The 18,667-nt window shown below is 49.2% G+C and overlaps 5 protein-coding genes across 5 annotated transcripts; 3 read left to right on the forward strand and 2 right to left on the reverse strand.

Moving 5' to 3' along the window:
- Positions 1 to 552: 552 nt before the first annotated feature.
- On the forward strand, positions 553 to 1,995 carry CTRU02_207871 (protein disulfide isomerase; the record flags this gene model as incomplete). Its single annotated transcript, XM_036733139.1, has 4 exons — positions 553 to 754; positions 867 to 1,074; positions 1,139 to 1,496; positions 1,552 to 1,995. 4 exons carry the CDS (start codon positions 553 to 555, stop codon positions 1,993 to 1,995), a joined length of 1,212 nt encoding a protein of 403 aa, XP_036575180.1.
- Positions 1,996 to 3,260: 1,265 nt separating this feature from the next.
- On the forward strand, positions 3,261 to 4,751 carry CTRU02_207872 (zinc carboxypeptidase; the record flags this gene model as incomplete). The annotated part of the gene is made up of 4 exons (XM_036733138.1): positions 3,261 to 3,772; positions 3,834 to 3,870; positions 3,921 to 4,006; positions 4,079 to 4,751. 4 exons carry the CDS (start codon positions 3,261 to 3,263, stop codon positions 4,749 to 4,751), a joined length of 1,308 nt encoding a protein of 435 aa, XP_036575179.1.
- Positions 4,752 to 5,811: 1,060 nt separating this feature from the next.
- Positions 5,812 to 7,493, forward strand: CTRU02_207873 (major facilitator superfamily transporter; the record flags this gene model as incomplete). Its single annotated transcript, XM_036733137.1, has 2 exons — positions 5,812 to 7,177; positions 7,237 to 7,493. The coding sequence occupies 2 exons, from the start codon at positions 5,812 to 5,814 to the stop codon at positions 7,491 to 7,493; spliced, it is 1,623 nt and encodes a 540-aa protein (XP_036575178.1).
- A 525-nt stretch (positions 7,494 to 8,018) lies between these two features.
- Positions 8,019 to 15,627, reverse strand: CTRU02_207874 (beta-ketoacyl synthase; the record flags this gene model as incomplete). The annotated part of the gene is made up of 6 exons (XM_036733136.1): positions 8,019 to 8,519; positions 8,582 to 8,664; positions 8,721 to 9,089; positions 9,152 to 10,381; positions 10,403 to 15,236; positions 15,295 to 15,627. The coding sequence occupies 6 exons, from the start codon at positions 15,625 to 15,627 to the stop codon at positions 8,019 to 8,021; spliced, it is 7,350 nt and encodes a 2,449-aa protein (XP_036575177.1).
- A 1,046-nt stretch (positions 15,628 to 16,673) lies between these two features.
- On the reverse strand, positions 16,674 to 18,153 carry CTRU02_207875 (dimethylallyl tryptophan synthase 1; the record flags this gene model as incomplete). Its single annotated transcript, XM_070204983.1, has 2 exons — positions 16,674 to 18,083; positions 18,136 to 18,153. 2 exons carry the CDS (start codon positions 18,151 to 18,153, stop codon positions 16,674 to 16,676), a joined length of 1,428 nt encoding a protein of 475 aa, XP_070061516.1.
- Positions 18,154 to 18,667: the final 514 nt, after the last annotated feature.

Consider the following 18,667-nt stretch of genomic DNA (forward strand, 5'->3'; position numbering starts at 1 on the left):
AGGGAGTTTTGGACGAGAATACAGATGGATACAGGTCGGCAACTGTCCTAAATGAGCAGACTATGAGCAGACTATTCTGTCTGAAAGTTCGGAGGATATAAGGCCCATGTCAAAATTCCAAGAGAAATTTAACGGCTTCTGAAGCATCATGAGTTGAGAGAGCGCCGTTGCAAGATCCGAAATCTGCAGTCGACAGCTGTCCAAGGATGGAGACAGCAACAATCCTAGTTTGTGTTTTTGGGTACGAACTTATCATATCCATCCATTGGGCGACCATTGATTCCTATTGGCATCAATCGTGAGAAGACGGACTTCAAGCTTCCAGATCTGAAGAAAATGTCACTGCCCACTTGTCTGGTGCCCACCCCTGACGGCGATCAAACAGCCATCATCTAAGTAAAGCGTGCAGGGGCAGCTAGGGGGCCCCCGCCACGGCGAGTCAATACCCCGAGCCGGACCTTGCAATTGCTATGGTTTTCCTGTCCTTTTTTTTTTTTTTTTCTTTCCCTCCAAAGTATGAAGCCACCTTGTTCATACGTCACACGTTTTAGAATGTCTCTGAAGGTTCTTTTGCCATTGCTGGCGCTTGCTGGCACCGGCCTGGGTTGGCAACACAAGACGGATGCCGAAGTTCGTGATGCTATCGCAACTAACGAGTACAGCTTGATTGCTTGTAAGTTATACTTCCACGAGGCATTACTGTTTGCGCTTAGCTCGAGAGTTTTGTTAACGTTCTGTACAGTTGTCGGCGTAAGTTTCCCGCAACATTTACAGGTTTACCCAAGCAAGAACAAAATTACTCTTTATGCTAAGCAATACTGACCATAGTAGCCATCTTCGTAAGCTTCCCAGGGCGCATTTGGCAGCTTCAGCTAACACCCGTAGTGATGCAGTGAATGCCTTGGAGCCGCATTGGGCCGCTGTCGAGGATGCAGTTCCGACCGCCTTGTCTGTCAACTGCGAGGTGTCATCCAAACTCTGCGCCGATCTAGACGTCGCCTCGTTCCCTGCAATCCGCTTTTACCGCCCCGATGGAACCAAACATCACTACCGTGGCCCTCGTAAAGGCTCAGAGTACGTAATATTTTCAGTTAGACGCTGCAATTGGCTAATTACTGACACGGGGTTATGCGAACAGGATCGGCGCTTTCGTCAACCGCATGCTTCGACCTACTATCACTCCCGTCGAAAAGGAGACCCTGTCCTCCTTCCGAAGCAGCGACGATGTCGTCTTGATCGCCCACTTTACACTAGAGGAGACTTCGCTGCGCGACCGATATGCCGACCTTGCCGAGCGCTTCCGTGACCGATATGCATTCGGCTTGACGACCATTCCCGAATCACCCGGCCGAATCGCGTGTTATAACAATGGCATGGGGGCGATGCACATGTCTTCTGAGCTGGAGGAGCCGGACGCTATGGAGAAGCTGGCTAAGAAATGCGCTGCGCCGCTTGTGCCACGTCTGACCAGGCGTAACGAGGCGGAATACATGAATGTTTGTTGCTTTTACCCTCGCAACATACTGTCATGTTTGCTGACGTTCTCACTAGGCCGGAAAGTCGCTGGTGTACTTTTTCGCGAGGGTCGAGCAGTACCTTGATGCATGGACTTCGGCCGTGGTTCCCCTGGCGAAGAAATACCACCAATACATCACGTTTGTCACGGTGGATTTGTCCGAATACCCGGAGATGCCCGCCATGTTCGGGCTACCCAATGGTATTGAGGATGCCGTGGCATTGCAGAACCCGGCGACGGGTCAAGTATTTCCTTTTACGGGAGAGATCACCATTGATGCCGTCGAGGAGTTCATTACCGACATTTCAGAGGGCAAGGTTGAGCCTTGGGATGGCAAGACCGTGCTTGAACTGGTTGAGGTAGACGAAGAGGAGGCAGAGAAGAACCCTGAGACAACTCAAGAAGAGTCAAAACCCAGCACTGAGAAGACCGAAGCAAAGTCAGAAGAGCAGGAGAGCAAGGGTCATGATGAACTCTAAGAGGCTCAGCAGGACTGCCTAGAATTATTGGTGATGGCTGGTTCCAGCGAACTCCACACCAGTTATGCTGTGTTGGTCGATACATTGTAGACCTAGCTAGAGTATAGCAAGAACCCACACAAAAGTCAGAGCATAAGAACATACATTTCATACTCATCGAACCGTCAAATAGAAACTCAACCATGTATTTTGCATAAGGTATTTCTATGGTCATCGTCGATCGGTATCAACAGAACACTTCGATATCTTTCACATTTTGGATAAGCAAAGATTCCCCGCCGGACCATGTCGTTGTTACTCTACTCACTAATTGGACAACGATCAGGTTCCAATGGCTAGGCTTTGACGCATGACATTCTCAGTCACATTATCCGGGCGGCTGGTCCAAATGTGGCATTCCGTGTGGACACTAAAGAGTACAAAGATAGCATAGATTGCGACGGAAGCTGTATGCCAAGTTCGGCCCCATGCATAATGTTCATTCTTTGGACTCGCCTCTCCTCCGAGAAAGATGAGCCGCAGTTTGACGTCGAGTGAAACTTGGAGTGTGGCTACAGCTATCCAAACTGACCACCAACTGCTCTTATTTATAATCTCAATATTTTAGCAAGCTCTATTAGAAGTTATCATACGCCTAGAGACGACCCAAACATTTATTTCTCTAGTGTCGGAGCAACCGGACCAACTCGGACAACCGTGAGGGGAGCCCAGTGTCCAGCTACCCAAAAGTTCCAGGCAGCGTCTTGGCGAACACAAAAGACATGGTTGCAATATGAAAATCACCATCTTACCACGTGTTGTACGAGCAAATATCTCTTAAATCTCGCGTGGGGCGGGGTAGCAAATGTTGGGACAAGAAAACGTCATCATCGATTATTATCGCGAAAAGCAATATTCGGAATGCGGTCAAGAAGCGCCATGCATTTGCTAGCATAGAATGGGAAGGTGACTATACCAACTTACGTCATTAGCAACGGTCAATTGGAAAAGAAATTCTGTACGCTTTTTGCTCCTCATAGGAACAAAAAAAAGATCTTCAGACTTGGCTGGTGCCATCCTGGCCTGTCCCATTGGCAGCATCTAATAGCACGCAATCGTCGTCCCATTCATACCAAGCTTGGCACTTACCAGTGAATGGATACATGATGTGTACATGATGAATTGACATATATAAACCGTGATTCGGCCCCCCCAAACGATGTAAATGATATGAACGTGCGTTCTGGTTCCTGTAACTAAGAAACCACTCGGAAGCGTTCAACAAAATGAAGGCCGCTCTCGTCACTTCTCTACTGGCTTCAGTCGCCGTGGGTCTCTCTTTTCAAAAGAGAACCCCAGTGTCATATGAGGGTTACCAGGTTCTCCGCGTTAAGACCCTGAGCCAGTTGGCTTCCGTCCAAGAGAAGCTCGCGACAGTTCCCCACGAGCAATGGAACCATGACGTCGAAACCCATATCGACATCGTGATCTCTCCCGAACAGGTTCCCAACATTGAGTCACTTGGACTGGACTACCGCGTTCTTCACAAGGACCTCGGCGAATCTATCACCGCCGAGTCCCAGGTTAAGAGCACCTACAAGCGTGATGTTGATGATCTGTCGTGGTACGACTCATACCACCCCTACACCGACCACGTCCAGTACTTCAAGGACCTTCACGAGTCTTTCCCCAACAATTCAGAATTGGTGTACTCTGGACACTCATACGAGAACCGTTCTATCCATGGCATCCATCTTTGGGGGGACGACGGCCCAGGCAAGCCTGCTGTGCTGTACCAGTGAGTGAAATCTCCAAGTGTCTCGGTCGGTCGGGTTTCGGAGATGCTAACGATAGATTAGCGGCACTGTCCATGCAAGAGAGTGGATTTCAGCCCCCGTAAGAAGAAGTGCTTTAATGGGGTGAATCAACAGCTAATTTGTATGCAGGTTGTTGAGTACATCACATTGCAGCTCATTAACGCTCATAAGAATGCCACCAATGCTTCGGACTCGTGGTTGAACTCTTATGATTGGTACGTGCTTAACAACAACATTGAGCTCAACTCAAGATTCCCATGAAAAGATTTGCAACTAAACGGCAGCAGGCACATTTTCCCAATTGTCAACCCAGACGGATTCGTCCACTCCCAGGAAGTCGACCGTCTTTGGCGCAAGACTCGCACGCCTCCCCCTCCTCCCCCTCAGAACCAGTCCTGCTACGGCACGGATATTAACAGGAACTGGGAGTACGGTTGGGATGCTAACCCGCTTGGCGCTTCAACCAACGCTTGCGCTCAGGCCTATCGCGGCCAGCGCCCTTCCGACACCATCGAGAACCAGGGTCTTGACGCCTACGTCCGAAAGCTCCGTGATACTTCCGGCATCAAGCTCTACATTGACTGGCACAGCTACGGCCAGTACATTCTCTCGCCATTTGGCTCCAAGGAGGAATGGTATGCTCCTGAGCTGGGCAAGTGGACCAAGACTGCTTCGGTTCTGAGCGAAGTGATTCGCGACAGCTCTGACCGACGCACAACCTTCACCTTTGGCCCGAGTGGTGCGACCCTTTACACCACAACTGGTGCTGCTCCGGACCACGTCTACGCCATTGGTGGTGCCGATTTCTCTTACACGATCGAGCTGCCAGACACCGGTGACCACGGCTTTGTGCTGCCGCCTGATCGTATCAGAGGTGCCGCGGAGGAACAATGGGCCGGGCAGCAGGCACTGTTCCCTCTTCTGGATGAGGTTTTCTTCGACGGCATTGGCCCTGCGTAGGGTTATGACATAGGGTCTAAGTCTTCCAGATATTGACGGTCTACAATGGAGGTGTAATATTTAATACGATCTCTATACCCAGGAAGGACAAATAGATGCGTTGACCATCCTGACAACCGCATAAGTTTCTATTATCGCGTAATAGGTGAACAGAAGGGATGTGAATTTTTGCTTCCAGGGTACCAAAATGGACGAAGCAGTTCTAAAAGATTGTTTATATCTATTTTAATGTGACCACTACGACATTGTGTGACAAACATGGCACAAAAAAATCGGGCTAGAAAATTTGTACAGATTTACTTCATCCGGGGTTTCACTACGATCCCCGCCTCCATATGTTCCACTATGACGGTAGGCTAAATAAGCCACCTCCACAATCATCACCAACCTGTCGTAAACAATAAATCAACGACAAAATTGAGTTGAAAGAGGATAACCATAATTACCACCCCGTATCAGCATCTCAATGTATCTTTTGCACAGCTTCTTAATGTTTTTCAATACAAATATAGTCTCCTACAAACACTCTGCCCGATATTCCGCAATATCGTTCAGCTTAGTTTGCAACAGGCACATCTTGGCCCATTTTAAAGTCCACAATTCTCCAAACACTAACCACATAACATTCATCATTTGATAAAATGGCATTCTCAGGATATGATTGGCTACTATCCCGCATGCCATCTCCCTGTTCCTAACTAACCCTCGATGGGATACAATTCTAGTAGATCCCACCTATAGATAGGGTAGAATATGTTAGATTAGATGACCCGCAGTCTGAACCCTGTATAGAGCCAACCACGGGCTTAAGGTCCAAAGTCCCATCCGAAACGGGCAAGAAGGGCGTGAACGCCTCCACTGCCCAGCTTTAGCCAGGTGACTCAGGATTTTATTATCGAGGATTGAGGTTTTTTCTCCCCCTCTTCAACCTCCAGGAGGAGGAGACCAGACTTGAGCTCTCGTCATTTCAAGGTTTGCTTTCCACATTAATCACCGTCCCGTACTTCCATTTGACCTTCTTTTAGATCTTTTTCTGCCAAGCCAGTTTCCGTTGGCCGAGATGGGGGAACGATCTCTTACGGCCGGGGACTGCTCCGAACCCGCTCTTGAGCAACCCAGAGAGGTAGACCAAGTCATTCCGGAGAAGACGGACGGCAATATTCAAGACACCAAGCCAGTAACATCGGCAGTACCGACCATCTTTGCAGAGAGCTCCCCTGGCAGAGATGCGTCTCTCAACGAAAACGACCTCATGGGCGCATACAGCAAGTTTGCACCCACCCAGCGCATCATCATCATCACTTTTGCCAGCGCCATCGGTCTGCTGAGCCCCCTGAGCTCCAACCTATACACTCCAGCAATTCCAGCCGTCGCGAGGGACTTGAACGTCTCCACCGATGCCATTAACTTGACCATCACTTCGTACCTCGTGCTGCAAGGAATCAGTCCCACTCTCTGGAGCGCTATTGGCGACAGCACCGGCCGCCGACTGCTTTACATTATTGCCCTGACCGTCTACCTAGGCTCCTGTGTCGGCCTCGCCCTGTCTGACACTTACCCGGCCGTCGTAGCCTTGAGGGCAGTCCAGGCCATGGGCTCGGCTTCGACCACAGCTCTCGGCGCCAGCCTGATCGGCGACCTGATCCACATCAGCCAACGCGGCTCATACATGGGCAACTATAGTGCCCTAGGCGGAGCCAGCAGCGCCTTCGGCCCCCTCCTCGGCGGCCTGTTTGCCCAGTACACCGGCTGGCGAGGCATGTTCGTATTCTTGTCGGCGCTCGCCGTGTTTCTCCTGCTCTTCACCGCTCTGCTCCTCCCCGAGACGAAGCGTGGTATCGTTGACGATGGAACGGTGCAACCGCCGCGGTACCTGAGGGTGCCGCTGAAATGGCTTGACGCACCCAAGTCCAGCCCCGAGGCCGTCGGGCAGGCGGGGGCCAAGTTTCGGATCGATTTCGGCGCCCCAGTCCGTCTGCTTGTTGAACCCGAGTGTCTATGCATCGTCCTCTTCGCCGGCGTCTGCTTCGCCGTGTGGCAGGTCACAATGGTGGCAACCGCGACGCTTTACGCGGAGCGCTACGGTTTGAACGAGCTGAGCATCGGCCTGACGTACATCTCGAACGGCGTTGGCTCCATTTGTGGCAGTGTACTCACAGGGAAGCTGTTGGACCGCGAATACAAGCAACAACTCGTGAGGGAACGGGCAGCCAGACAGACCGCAGATGACGACAGATCACCTCCTGTCGTCGAAGTGCAGCATATCGAGCTCGCGCGTATAAAGCCCATTATTATCCCCACCATTGGTTATGTGGTGTCTGTCGTCGCCCTCGGGTGGATCATCGAGTCCCATGTCCACATTGCCGCTTCCATCACGATGGCGTTCTTCGTCGGAGGTCTAAACACGATCATCTTAGCCGCATTTTGTAAGTACTAGCTCTTTTGCCCCCTCGGTAACCCATTGACTGATGCAACACGCCCACAGCAACCCTCATCGTCGACCTCTTCCGGAGCCAGAGTTTCAGTGCCACGGCGTCCATGAACCTGTCACGATGTCTCCTATCTGCTGATGGCACCGCTGCCATTGGGCCCTTGATCCGGGCCGTCGGCGTCGGCTGGGCCTTTACGATCTGCGCGGTCGCCGCGCTAGCTTCGTGTTCTTTCGCTGTGATAGAGCTTTGGAGGGGTCCACGCTGGCGCGCAAAGCGAGCGGCGGCTGCGGAACGGGAGAAGGTAGGTTGAAGATGATTTCGAATGAACATATAGCGAGCTCCTCTGCCGGCCTTTTTGTGTCGATGTTGTTGCTCTGTCTTGCGTTGCTTTCTGTCTGACACTCACCGCTCTTCTGCAGACTTACACGCGCTGCATTGTGATCCTCCCGTTTAAAGAATCAAAAATGAATTTTGTCTCCATAGTTTATGAATAAACCATAGTTATCTCAAAGAATTGCTTGGATGGATCCGTGAACGTTTGGACAGCGTGACTTCTCAGAATAGACAAGTTGAATTGTAACGACGACTGAGGAAGATCTGAAGAATCAGACCTCACCCAGGGTTATCGAAGAGATACTATCCTCTTAAGCTACCTGGTAAACACTAAAAGAGTAGATAACAATAAGCCGCTCACTTGTTATTTAGGTGCACTTAAATAAGGGTGATACATAGACACAGCATCACGCCACATCAACTATGCGTAGCCCGTAACACTCATAAGCCGAGGTGTCATCGGGATTCTTCCCCATAAAAATAGCAAAGTCAGTCTCAACCACTATATATGTTTTTCAAGGCAATCAGGCGAAGATGCGTGTTTCCTGAGCCACCTGTATGCCTCTAGCACGGCCAACCAACCCTCTGATTCCTGGTTATGGCTCGCATCACAAATGTGAGGGGCTCCATTGACTAAAACCAGGCTAGCGTCGATGCCACGGGATTTCATCTCCTTAGCCATGCGAGCAGACTGCTGCCATGGGATGAGATCGTCTGCCGTCCCATGGATCAAAAAGGTTGGGACCTTGTACTTGCCACTTTTGACCTGGGCCAGTGGGCTACATCGCTGGATCTCCTCCACGGGAGGCTGCGGTAACGCGTTCCAGTCAGTAACATCCGGTCTCTTTGAGTATGCCTGTTGTCTGCTAGGCAGGCCACCAATGACGACGGGTAGTGTCTGGGCCTTCCAGTTCATGTGTAGAACAATACGAGAACGAGCGTCGGTACGGATTCGGGGATCAGAAAGAGGTTCCCAGGCTCCGATAGCACCGTAGTTGGTGATCTTCGTGAAACGACAGGAGTCAGATAATTGTTATTTCACAGTCAACGAAATCGTAAACTTACTGGATCATCTTGCACAGCTTCTAAAACGTCGTAGTTTTCTCCCAAGTCTTCTGCTCCGAGTGGCTGAATTGGGGATCGCCACCCTAGTTCATAGCTTAGCAACTCGACACAACAAGAGGGCACAAAGAACTCAACCTACAACTATCCTCGTAATCAGTGGGACAGTAGAATGCCAAGATAGCATTCGGGGGCCTAAGACCCCTCTCTGGTGCAGTCCATCCAGTCGATAAGGCTAGTTGTCCTCCAGAGGACCATCCCACAACTACAATGTTGTCAGGATCGGGTTTGATGTTGGTATTTCTCAGTGTAATAGACGGCAACGTCTTCTGGGCCCACTCAAGTGCATCACAGACATCGACCATAGGGCCTTCAGCAAGCCGAGACTCCGGACACAGCCGATGGTCCAGACTCACTGGCAAGAATCCCATCCCAAGCATGAGACGCGTTTGCGGTGGTCTAATGTCCTTGCGGGAAAAGATGACATGACTGCCTCCATGTATCATTAGGGCTAGTCTCATTGATTATTAGTTATCCAGCGAACAAGAATATGCTGGATTCCAGACCACCTACCGACCGGCATCTTTGTAGTCGGGTCCGCATTCCGAGGGCAGTATATATCCGCAAGGATCTCTTGGGTTCCCACCCTCTTATAGGCAACTTTCTGTATGTCAGCGTCAACCGGTCTGGCTGCAATCTCGTCGACATCCGTCTTCAGTCGAGCCGATCTAGCTTTTGGAAATCCACAAATCACTCTTACCGTCTTGGCTTCGAGTGATTCTCCATCGGACCATTGCACCTCACCGAAACCTGCTTTGATGAATACTTGGCCCCATTGCTCCACATTAGCCAAGGCGTGCGATCGGCCGTCATTAAACAGCCACCAACCCTCAAGGAGACCGACAATTATGTCAAAAACATAGAGCTGCTTAACAGGCGTCATTTCAATCAGAGCAAGCGCGCCATCCTTACGGAGCATCTTGCGTAGGTTTATCAGACTTGCCGTTAGGTTCCTGGTAGCATGAATACAATTCGTGGATATAATAATGTGATATGCCTCGGTGAATTCAGCCGGAGGCTCATTCTCAATGTCCAGCAGTCCAAAGGTCATGCCTTTGACTCCTGTAAAGGACTTTCTTGCCTTTTGGATAAGGGACGCCGAAATATCAGTGAAATGATACTCAAAAGGGATACCAGCCCTCGTCAGCGCATCAATGATATGGCGAGTCGTTCCACCTGTGCCAGCTCCGACTTCTAAAATGCGAAATGCCCCAGAGCCCTCGTTGTTCTTGAGGGCTTGACACAGGAACTCCACAAGAAGATGAGTGGCAGTCACTAACATGGGCCATTCTCGGTAGAGGTCTTCAAGCCACTTCTTATTCTCCCGGTTTCCGAAGAGAACCTGGAGGGCGTCATAATTTCCAACAAGGCATGCAGCTAGGTGTGGTCCGACCGCCCGCAGAAGGTGGCGAATTGGAGCGTTCTGAGGATGTCTGCCTATGATATACTTGAATACCTGCTCCCCTGATGTAGTTTCAATGGGATCACTGGTTCTGACGAAAGCATCGCGTGAACAATGGATCAGGTGTTTGTCTTCCAGAAAGCTGTGCAGCCGACGCAAAAGCTGCTGATGACGAGGCAAGATACCCGTCAAAATTGGCATAGTATCCCCTGGCGCCAAAGCCTGCAGGTCGCAGCCCAGTTTCTTGAAAGCTTCGGATACATATGCCAGTACTAGCCGATCATCGTCAGGGTGTATATCAGACCAGTAGTTGAGGGCGTTCGTTTTTGACCCTATTTGATCAAAGTTGAACCAGGTCTCATCGAAAGACTTGTGAATGGATGTGATAGTCGGCAATTTTGATCTCTCTACTTTTATCAAACCGTCTGTCTTTGACATCATGTTTGAGTTCGTCTCAATTCGTTTTGTCGATGTCTCATCTATCGTGTTCAAGGGACGTTGCACCTCTCTCTTCCTAGCTAGGGGTGGAGTGAGAATGCCATGCCCAGCTTCTTGGTTCAAACCTAGCTGGCCATCGACATGAGAAATGATGGCGTTGATATCGTGGAAGAGCAAGAATGTAGACAAGTCAATTGATACATTCAGTGCTGCGGTGATGTCCCCAATCATTTCAGTAGCTCCCAAGGAATCAACGCCTATGTCAGGCAAGGATTCTTGGCCAGTCAGAGTATCGACTGGAACATCAGCGATACTTGCGGCAATCTTCAAAATTTCAGCACGCTTGCTGAAAACTCTGCCGTCGCTCAATGGGCTGTTCCGCCCTACTATGTTTTTCCTACCTTGGAGAGTCGTGTCTGTCTCAGTGGCAGGTGAAGAGTTCACGCTTTTAAGAGACCCACTCATAATCCGTATTAGAGAGGCTCTAGTGATCTTCGTAAAAGCCATCCCAAAAGCAGTAAAGACTGTCTTTTTGTTCTGTGCCTCAGAGACGTAAACATCGACAGACACATTGTCATCATCTTCGGAGGTCATGATCGCTAGGATAAGCCATTCCTTGTCATCAGGTGAAAAGGTTGGTCCAAATTGTACATGTTGGATCTGGTGGCATATAAACATACTATCGATCGATGTTGATCTACTAAAGTAGTTGACTAGAAAGCCTCCAAATTGTAAGAAACTGTCAATCATAGGCGAGTCGGAAAGTCGTTGATCTGGTGGGGCTGAAATTTCGGGCGAGATTCTCACTACACCCGCGGCCTCATTTCCTAGGCTGGCAATGGCTTTGATTCCTTTGAAGGCGTCTGAGTATTCAACTACTTGACTGAATGCTCGGTAGATATGCTTTCCTTGCATTGCGTCCGCTTCCAGGTGCTCCGTGATTTGCTGCCAGCGATGGTCCTTGATCAACGCATCATACCGACGGTACTCTCGAGTCATTTTCGCATCATCACGCTCATGGAGATGTACAACACCGGTCGTTGTATCTCGTGTACCCGTAACATTTTCAGATGTAATTGGTAGAGACTCTACCATAAGAGAAAACGACCAAGATGGCGACAAGCTTTCCAGGTTTCGCATTGTCAAAATGATTCTTGGAGGCTCCTCGCTCGGAGACAGGACAACTGGCGTTTTCATATCCAACTCTTCAATTGTGGGAATCCAAATTGTAGCGGACAGGTCGTTTTGGAGTGTAAGAGCAGCTCTAGAGACAGCTTCTATGTATGCTGAGGCCGGCATACTCGCAAAGCCACACATGACGTGGCCCCTGACCAGGGACTGAAAACGCTCACAGGTAGTCGAGATTTGGAAAGAAGTCTCTGTGGGGTTTTCGCCTTTGATGATAGACAAGAACTCTTCGGGTTGTGGACCTTCTGTCTTAGGGCGAGTTAGGCTTCCTGGAGAATCTTTTGAACCGATATAGGGCAGCCAATGTCGAGTCTTATGAAATTGGTAAGGAGGGAGACTTAGAGGTTTGTACTGGTGCCTCTGACTTCTGTGAAAGGGCCAGTATTGTACGCTGTGTCCAGTCTTCCATAGTTTGATGGTGGCATCTACGAGAGAATCCTGCGCAGATGAGGTAGTCATTTGCGGCGCCATGAACGAGTGGCTGTCTGGCGTTTGTACACATGCTCGAACAAGCTGTGTGGCCGCAATCCCACGTCCAGCTTCAAGCCATGTAGCTTTTGGAAACTTCTGGATCAGCCTATCGATTGCATGTTGGAAATACACGGGCTGTCTCATGTGCTCCACGACGAGCTGGGGATTCGGTGTATGACCGTTTTGTATCTCGCTGCAAATTTCAAAGTGAATTATTGGGCTCTTCCAATCCAGACTTTCAGCGAGCTCACGCAGCTGTGGTAGCACTGGCTCTGTAAATGAAGAGTGAAATCCATGTGTAACATCCAAGTTTTGATAACGGATAGAGCCTTGCAGATTCTCGTCATTATTAATCAGAGTTTTCGCGTCTCGAACTGCCTTAGCAGATCCGACGACAACGTAGTTTCTGGGGCCATTGAAACAGGCAAATTCGAGACCTTCAACCTGTTCAAGTAGTTGATTGACTTGGTCCTGATGAGCCTGCAGTGCGAGCATCAAACCCGATTCAGACCCCCAGAACTTCTCGACAAGCTCTGCCCTACCAGCCACTAACTTGAGAGTGTCAGTTAGCGACAATGCACCACATATACAAAGAGAAGTAAGTTGACCGAAGCTGTGGCCCACAACTGCATCTATCTTGAGCCCGCAGTCCATCCATGCTCTCGCACAAGAGTACTGAATGCCGAATAAGGCAGTGTGTAGAGTAACTAAGTCAGGAAGGGGTGTTCTTTGGAATATGGCAGGAAAGACTCCCTTGAAGCCAAGGCTCAGCAAGGCATCCTGGCAGGTGTCAAGATGGTGGCGGAATACTTGTGAGGATTTGTACACGTCTTCTGAGAGGCCAACATAACGGCTATCCTGGCCACCGAAGACGAGGATAATGGGTGTCGGTGATGACGATGTTGATATTGAGCCACTTACTGAAGCTAATTCGGAGAGAACCGCTTCAAGTTGAGTGATTTCGGATACTTTTGTAGATATGATGCTTTTCAGAGCATGATTCGTACGATTGGCTAAGTTGAACAGAATATCTGGAAGATGAATACCGGAAAAAATTGTGGATTTGGCATGTTGAAGCCAATCAAGCATTTTCTGGGCATACAATGATAGAGAGTTATCTGTTGAAGCAGACAGAATGAGGGGCCATTTCGATGGCGTAGCTGGCTGCTCATTCATGACCGCAAGGTTGAGCTTATTGATGGGCAGACCGCGCATCATCACAACCGCGTTACTTCCGGCAGCACCGTAGTTGTTAACACAAGCGATTTTGTTATTTGCGTCCCATAAAGTAAGCTGCCGAGGAATCTCCATTCTGTCAGGACCTAATGCCGGGATGTTTGGATTCAAAGATCGAAAGCTAGCTTGCGGAGGGATACGTTCATTTTTGAACATAAGAAGTGCTTTGATCATGCCAGCAACTCCAGAAGCGGCCTCAGCGTGGCCAATATTTCCCTTGATAGAAGAGAAGTACAGTGTTGAAGTTCTTGAGGGCCCAGCGAAAGCTTCCCGAAGGCTGCAAACCTCGATCGGATCACCTACGCTGGTGCCGGTGCCATGCGCCTCGACATATGACACGTCCTCAGGCGCAACGTTTGACAAACTGAAGACTTTTCTCAAGAGAGTTGTCTGTGACCTTGCACTGGGTACCACAATAGGCCCTCCCTCATCGTTTTGGTTCGTGGCTGAGCCGATGATGACTCCGAGGATATGATCGTCTTCTTTGAGCGCTGCGGACAGCGACTTCAAAACAACGACACCTACACCCTCGCCACGGCAATATCCATCGGCGCCCGCATCAAACGGCTTACATTGCCCGCTCGGACTGAGGAAACCTGCAGCCTTCAGATCTCGGTAGTCATGCGGACAAGTTATAATGTTTGTTCCTCCCGCAACAGCACGACTGCACTCTCCAGTTGAAATAGCGCGGCAAGCTGTGTGAATCGCCACGAGTGAAGAAGAACAGGCCGTGTCAATTGTAAGAGCAGGTCCTGTCCAACCAAAATGATGACTGATGGCACCGCTGAGATAGGACCGCCCCGTGCCCGTCGTGGCATAGGCTGTTGGGGGGTGGCAGCTGAGGTTCTCGGCATAGTTGTTCATCACTGCGCCGATATAGCATCCAAAGTCCTTTGGATCTGAATGTGCCTCCGCGCTGAGCTGACCGGACGACGCAAGAGCCTCGTAAACAACCTCCAGTAATTTTCTCTGCTGCGGATCACAAGCCGAGGCCTCTCGGGATGATTTTTTGAAAAACTTATGATCAAAAGTATCTTGAACGTCTAGAAAGTTTCCCCACCATGTCACCTTTGACACCTCTTCTGCAAGCTGGTTTAGCCCGACTCGTTCAGGAGCAGGGATGACTGTCGATTGTCCGGTCGAGATCAAATTCCATAATTCATCGACAGAGTTCGCTCCAGGAAAGACTCCCGCCATACCTACAACGGCTATTGAATGAGGTGGAAAGTCGAGATCTGAAAGCCTTCTTCTTGTGCTTGAGTGTGACTTGAAAGCCCCATTGATTATAGCAGCCCTTTCACTTCCACTGCTGCTCGGTGGGGTGTTGGGAGGGGTCTGTAAAAGTGGTCGTGGAGTGTTCGCATTGTTGGCACACTTATTGTCATATGATTTCCCCGGAGGCTTTGGAAAGTTGCTTAAGCTTAGTACCAAAAGATTCAGATTCATGGCTAAAGATGGCGGAAAATGCTGCGATGTGCCTGCCACTGCGATACAGTTACGTCCGGGTGGCAATGAGTTTGTAGCCAGTTTCAGCGTTTTATACCACTCCACAGGTTCCAGTAAGGTATTGTTTATCATGTACCGGACTAAGTTGCCTCTCGTGATAAGTTGTCCGTTAGTCGCGGACCTGACGGGAACATGTAACTGGCCTGGATCCGGAAATCTAAGGCCCAAAGTCTGGTCAAGAAATTCGACAAGTTTCTCTGCTTCCGCAGCGTAGATAGGAGAGTGGAATCGTCCATTGATTGGCACATCTTGAACGAAAAACTCTGAGGCGGTCAAGACGTTTCTCAAATCCGTGAGACGATCATGACGGGTGGTAATTGTGAATGAAGCTTCGTCGGTGATAGCAGAGATATAAGTCTAATGATGTTAGCGTGGCCTGAATCTTTCATGAGAATTGTATGTAAATAACTCGTACCTGAGGAAAATCACTAATTATTTCTCCGATTTCTTCTTTGGGTCGAGCCAAACCTTTCCTACTCCATGCGGATAGACATCTTCCTTTGACATGATTATTATCCCTATCTGCATACACTCCAATACAAAATGCTAGCTGAAGAGCATGTATAGCAGCATTGATGAGTTCCTCTTGACTTCGAGAAGTCGCAACAGTGATGGCACAGACAAAACCCACGCAGAAGCCTTGAATTCCTCCGACTTGAAGTCGTCTAAGCATTTCCTTTTGGAAGTCGACGCCGCTAAGTGATTTCGAAAATACTACATACTGCACCATCTGTAACAGAAAATTCATTGGGAAAGAAATCGTGAAGGGAACCTCCCAGTGATCACACGGAAACGACCCAGTGTTGGTAAGCCATGCTACCAAGTCTCGCAAGTATGACTCTCCATTCACTTGTACCAGCTCAGGGTCAAATTCAACCAATCTATACCAGAGCTCGGATAGTTTGGGAAAAGACTCAACCAGCTTCGATAGCTCTGGCACGGAATGCAGAAGACCATTCAACTCGTCCAGGTCCTCTGGGGATAATCGGCCCTGAGGTCCAAAGACAAGCATAGAGGGAACCGAGTTGGAGGTTTTCTCAATTGCCGAGCTCATGGCTTTTGGCTGAAGCTTTACAAAAATCAATACTCGTAAGATTGCACAAAAGTGATCTACCCAGATAGGCTTGTTGTAGCACTGTTGTTCTTGTATCCCAACCACATCATAACCACATTCCGAGGTCCTCCACAACGTGTGCAAGGTCGCGCGACAGTGTATAAAATGCAAGTTGCAAAGGGCTTCAGTCAACGAGTAAAATTTTCGTCTAAACTTCACGTTGAGTTCCAACCACCTCGTACATGACCAATGGCAGCCACACGGCACGTTTCCGAGCATTAGAGCCTGACATCAAGTGCAACAGGATAGCTCACAAGAAGAGTAACACTCCGACTCCATCCCGAAGGTTGTCACAAACAACGCAGCTCCACTAACCCTTTGATTATGCAGATGTAACTTTAAGGGGGTAGCGGAAACCTTAAAATGTGTTCGTTTGGTTTTGTATTTTGGATTTTGTCGACGGAACTTTCTTCCACTCAAGTACAACGTAGTTATCATCTTACATTGTAAATGATTTGCTTTTATATGTAAAGTATCATGCCGAGTTCCCGTCTCGGCGGCAGTGGAGTGATGCATACTTCGGGCAAGAAGCATATGCCGTGTTGAGATTAACGTGCGAACTGTTTCACCGGCCAGACGAAATAAACATCTGCTGATGCCAACCACGCGATCAAAACCTTGTTATCTATTACGCAAGAACCCTATCGCAAATACGATCATAGTTTTATTAACTATCAATTTCAACAGCTCGTAACACGTGTAACAATATCTCGACCTGTCCCCGCAACAACCCCCTGTCGCTTAGGATGATGTCCTTCCGGAGCAATGTACGTAGTTACCTGCAGTTTGCCACTTCTGACCATCATTGAGAGCCACATGTGGGCACCGCGAGACTCTTCGAGAGGCCTGTGTGTAATAATCTCGCGAAGAGAGTTCCAGTAGGCGTCTACATATTGACCTCGCCCATTGTCTATCATCCATTTGGTCACGGCTGAGGCAATTGCCTCGTCGTTGACACCGTAGTGACAGACGGGAATGTAGAATTTCACATCAGGGAACTCCTGCTGACGAAGTCCTATATCAAAATAGTAAGCGAATGTGCCCCAGAGACCCGCAGTATCAACGCCGTCAGTCGAGGCGTTGTACTGAGGTGCTCTAGGGAGATCTTTATCTTGAGGGAAATCGGGTGGGAGGTTGCAAACTGCTTTCATTAGTTCCCAGGCCTTTTCAAGAATTTTTTCAGAAACGCGGGCTTTTCCGCCCATGGTCAGCACAGATTTGACGCTTGTAAATGATGTGCGAGCCTCGACACAGTATAGCTTGAGGCGCGCATCAGCCGGACGAATGACGTCAATACCCAGCCATAACGGCGTGAGTGTCAAGCCAAGGTCTGGCGCCTCCTCCTTGATGAAAGAGAAGACAGAGCCGATGGTTGGAGTGTCGGGCACTGCGGACACGATTGCGTCTTCCCAGACACCCATGGGAGTAAGGCCAATTTGACCAAGTTTGCGGGGAAAGAAGTATGCCTTGGGAAGGATTTCATGGCCAAGAAACTCAAATCCAAGACAAAGGTTTGTCATGATCGGCCGTTCATTAGTCTCTAAGTACATGTGCTGTGCTGCGTCGTAGAACTTCCCCATGAAGTGATTGAACAGACTCATGTCGAGAGATGGAATCTGCGGAATCATGGAGTAGAGCAACTCGGTAGCTGGTTTGATGTTCAAAGGGTCCATGTAGGTGCCCGCAAATCGACTGAACGGCTCCATGACCATTCGGATCTCGGGTTTAGTGTCGGGTTCGTTCCATCTCCAACTGTATTCAATATGTGTGCCATCAAGGGAGAGTCCACTGTCTCCGCTCGTCGACCCAGAAGCGAAAGTACGAGGACAGAAACCCAGTCTTGGAACCACATAATGATGAATGAAAAGGAGAAACTCATATTGGGATTCCAGACTGTAGTCTGCATTTCGAAAAAGGGTAGCGAAGTGAGGCCCGGCCATGCTCCACCAGAAGTCGCTGTGCTCGTCCCTTGGTGGCAGCCATTTTGATACCGATGATAAAGCGGATTTTGAAATCGAGTCGTTCTGTCGTTTGTTCTTTGCAACAGCAACAGCTCTAGTCACTCGAGACTTTGTTTTATCTTTGAAGGGCTATAAACCATGATTAGAAAATGAGTCTTTTGCAGCGATTGATACAACTTACTGAATCCCACTGGGGCATTCGGACTACTGCAGATGGTTCCATTTCCCTAATAGATGACGAAAAATGATTTGAATTAACAAAGACTTAGGTAGATAGGGACTCGGTCAATCTCAACTATGGCAATGGCATGCGGATGCAATGGAGAGAGATTGCAGCAATGTGAATTTCGATACCTGGACATATTATTGACGAAAGATCAAACCTCTGGCTAACTACAATTATCTCAGATTTTCCCCTCTCAAACTCCAGGTCATACTTTGTAGGAGCACTCTTGGCTCCTACATTGTACCACTATCCTCAAACTCACATTTGATCTCCATGTTGTTGCTCTGCCCACTGAGTCAACTCCGACCTAACAAGACGACTCGGCAATTTTTCATAGGGTTTATCGGGTTCAGGGAAGTGGTAACCTGGAGGTCTTCGTAAACCCCAAAAGTAGAAGTAAACTCTGTTGACATGCAGGGCTTGCATGGGGTTCCATCATTTTCCATGGTCATTCAAAGTTCATTTACCGGGGGCTGGTGGGCCAGGT

Source organism: Colletotrichum truncatum (genome assembly GCF_014235925.2).
Source record: "Colletotrichum truncatum strain CMES1059 chromosome Unknown Contig_0004, whole genome shotgun sequence".
Lineage (NCBI taxonomy): Eukaryota > Fungi > Ascomycota > Sordariomycetes > Glomerellales > Glomerellaceae > Colletotrichum > Colletotrichum truncatum.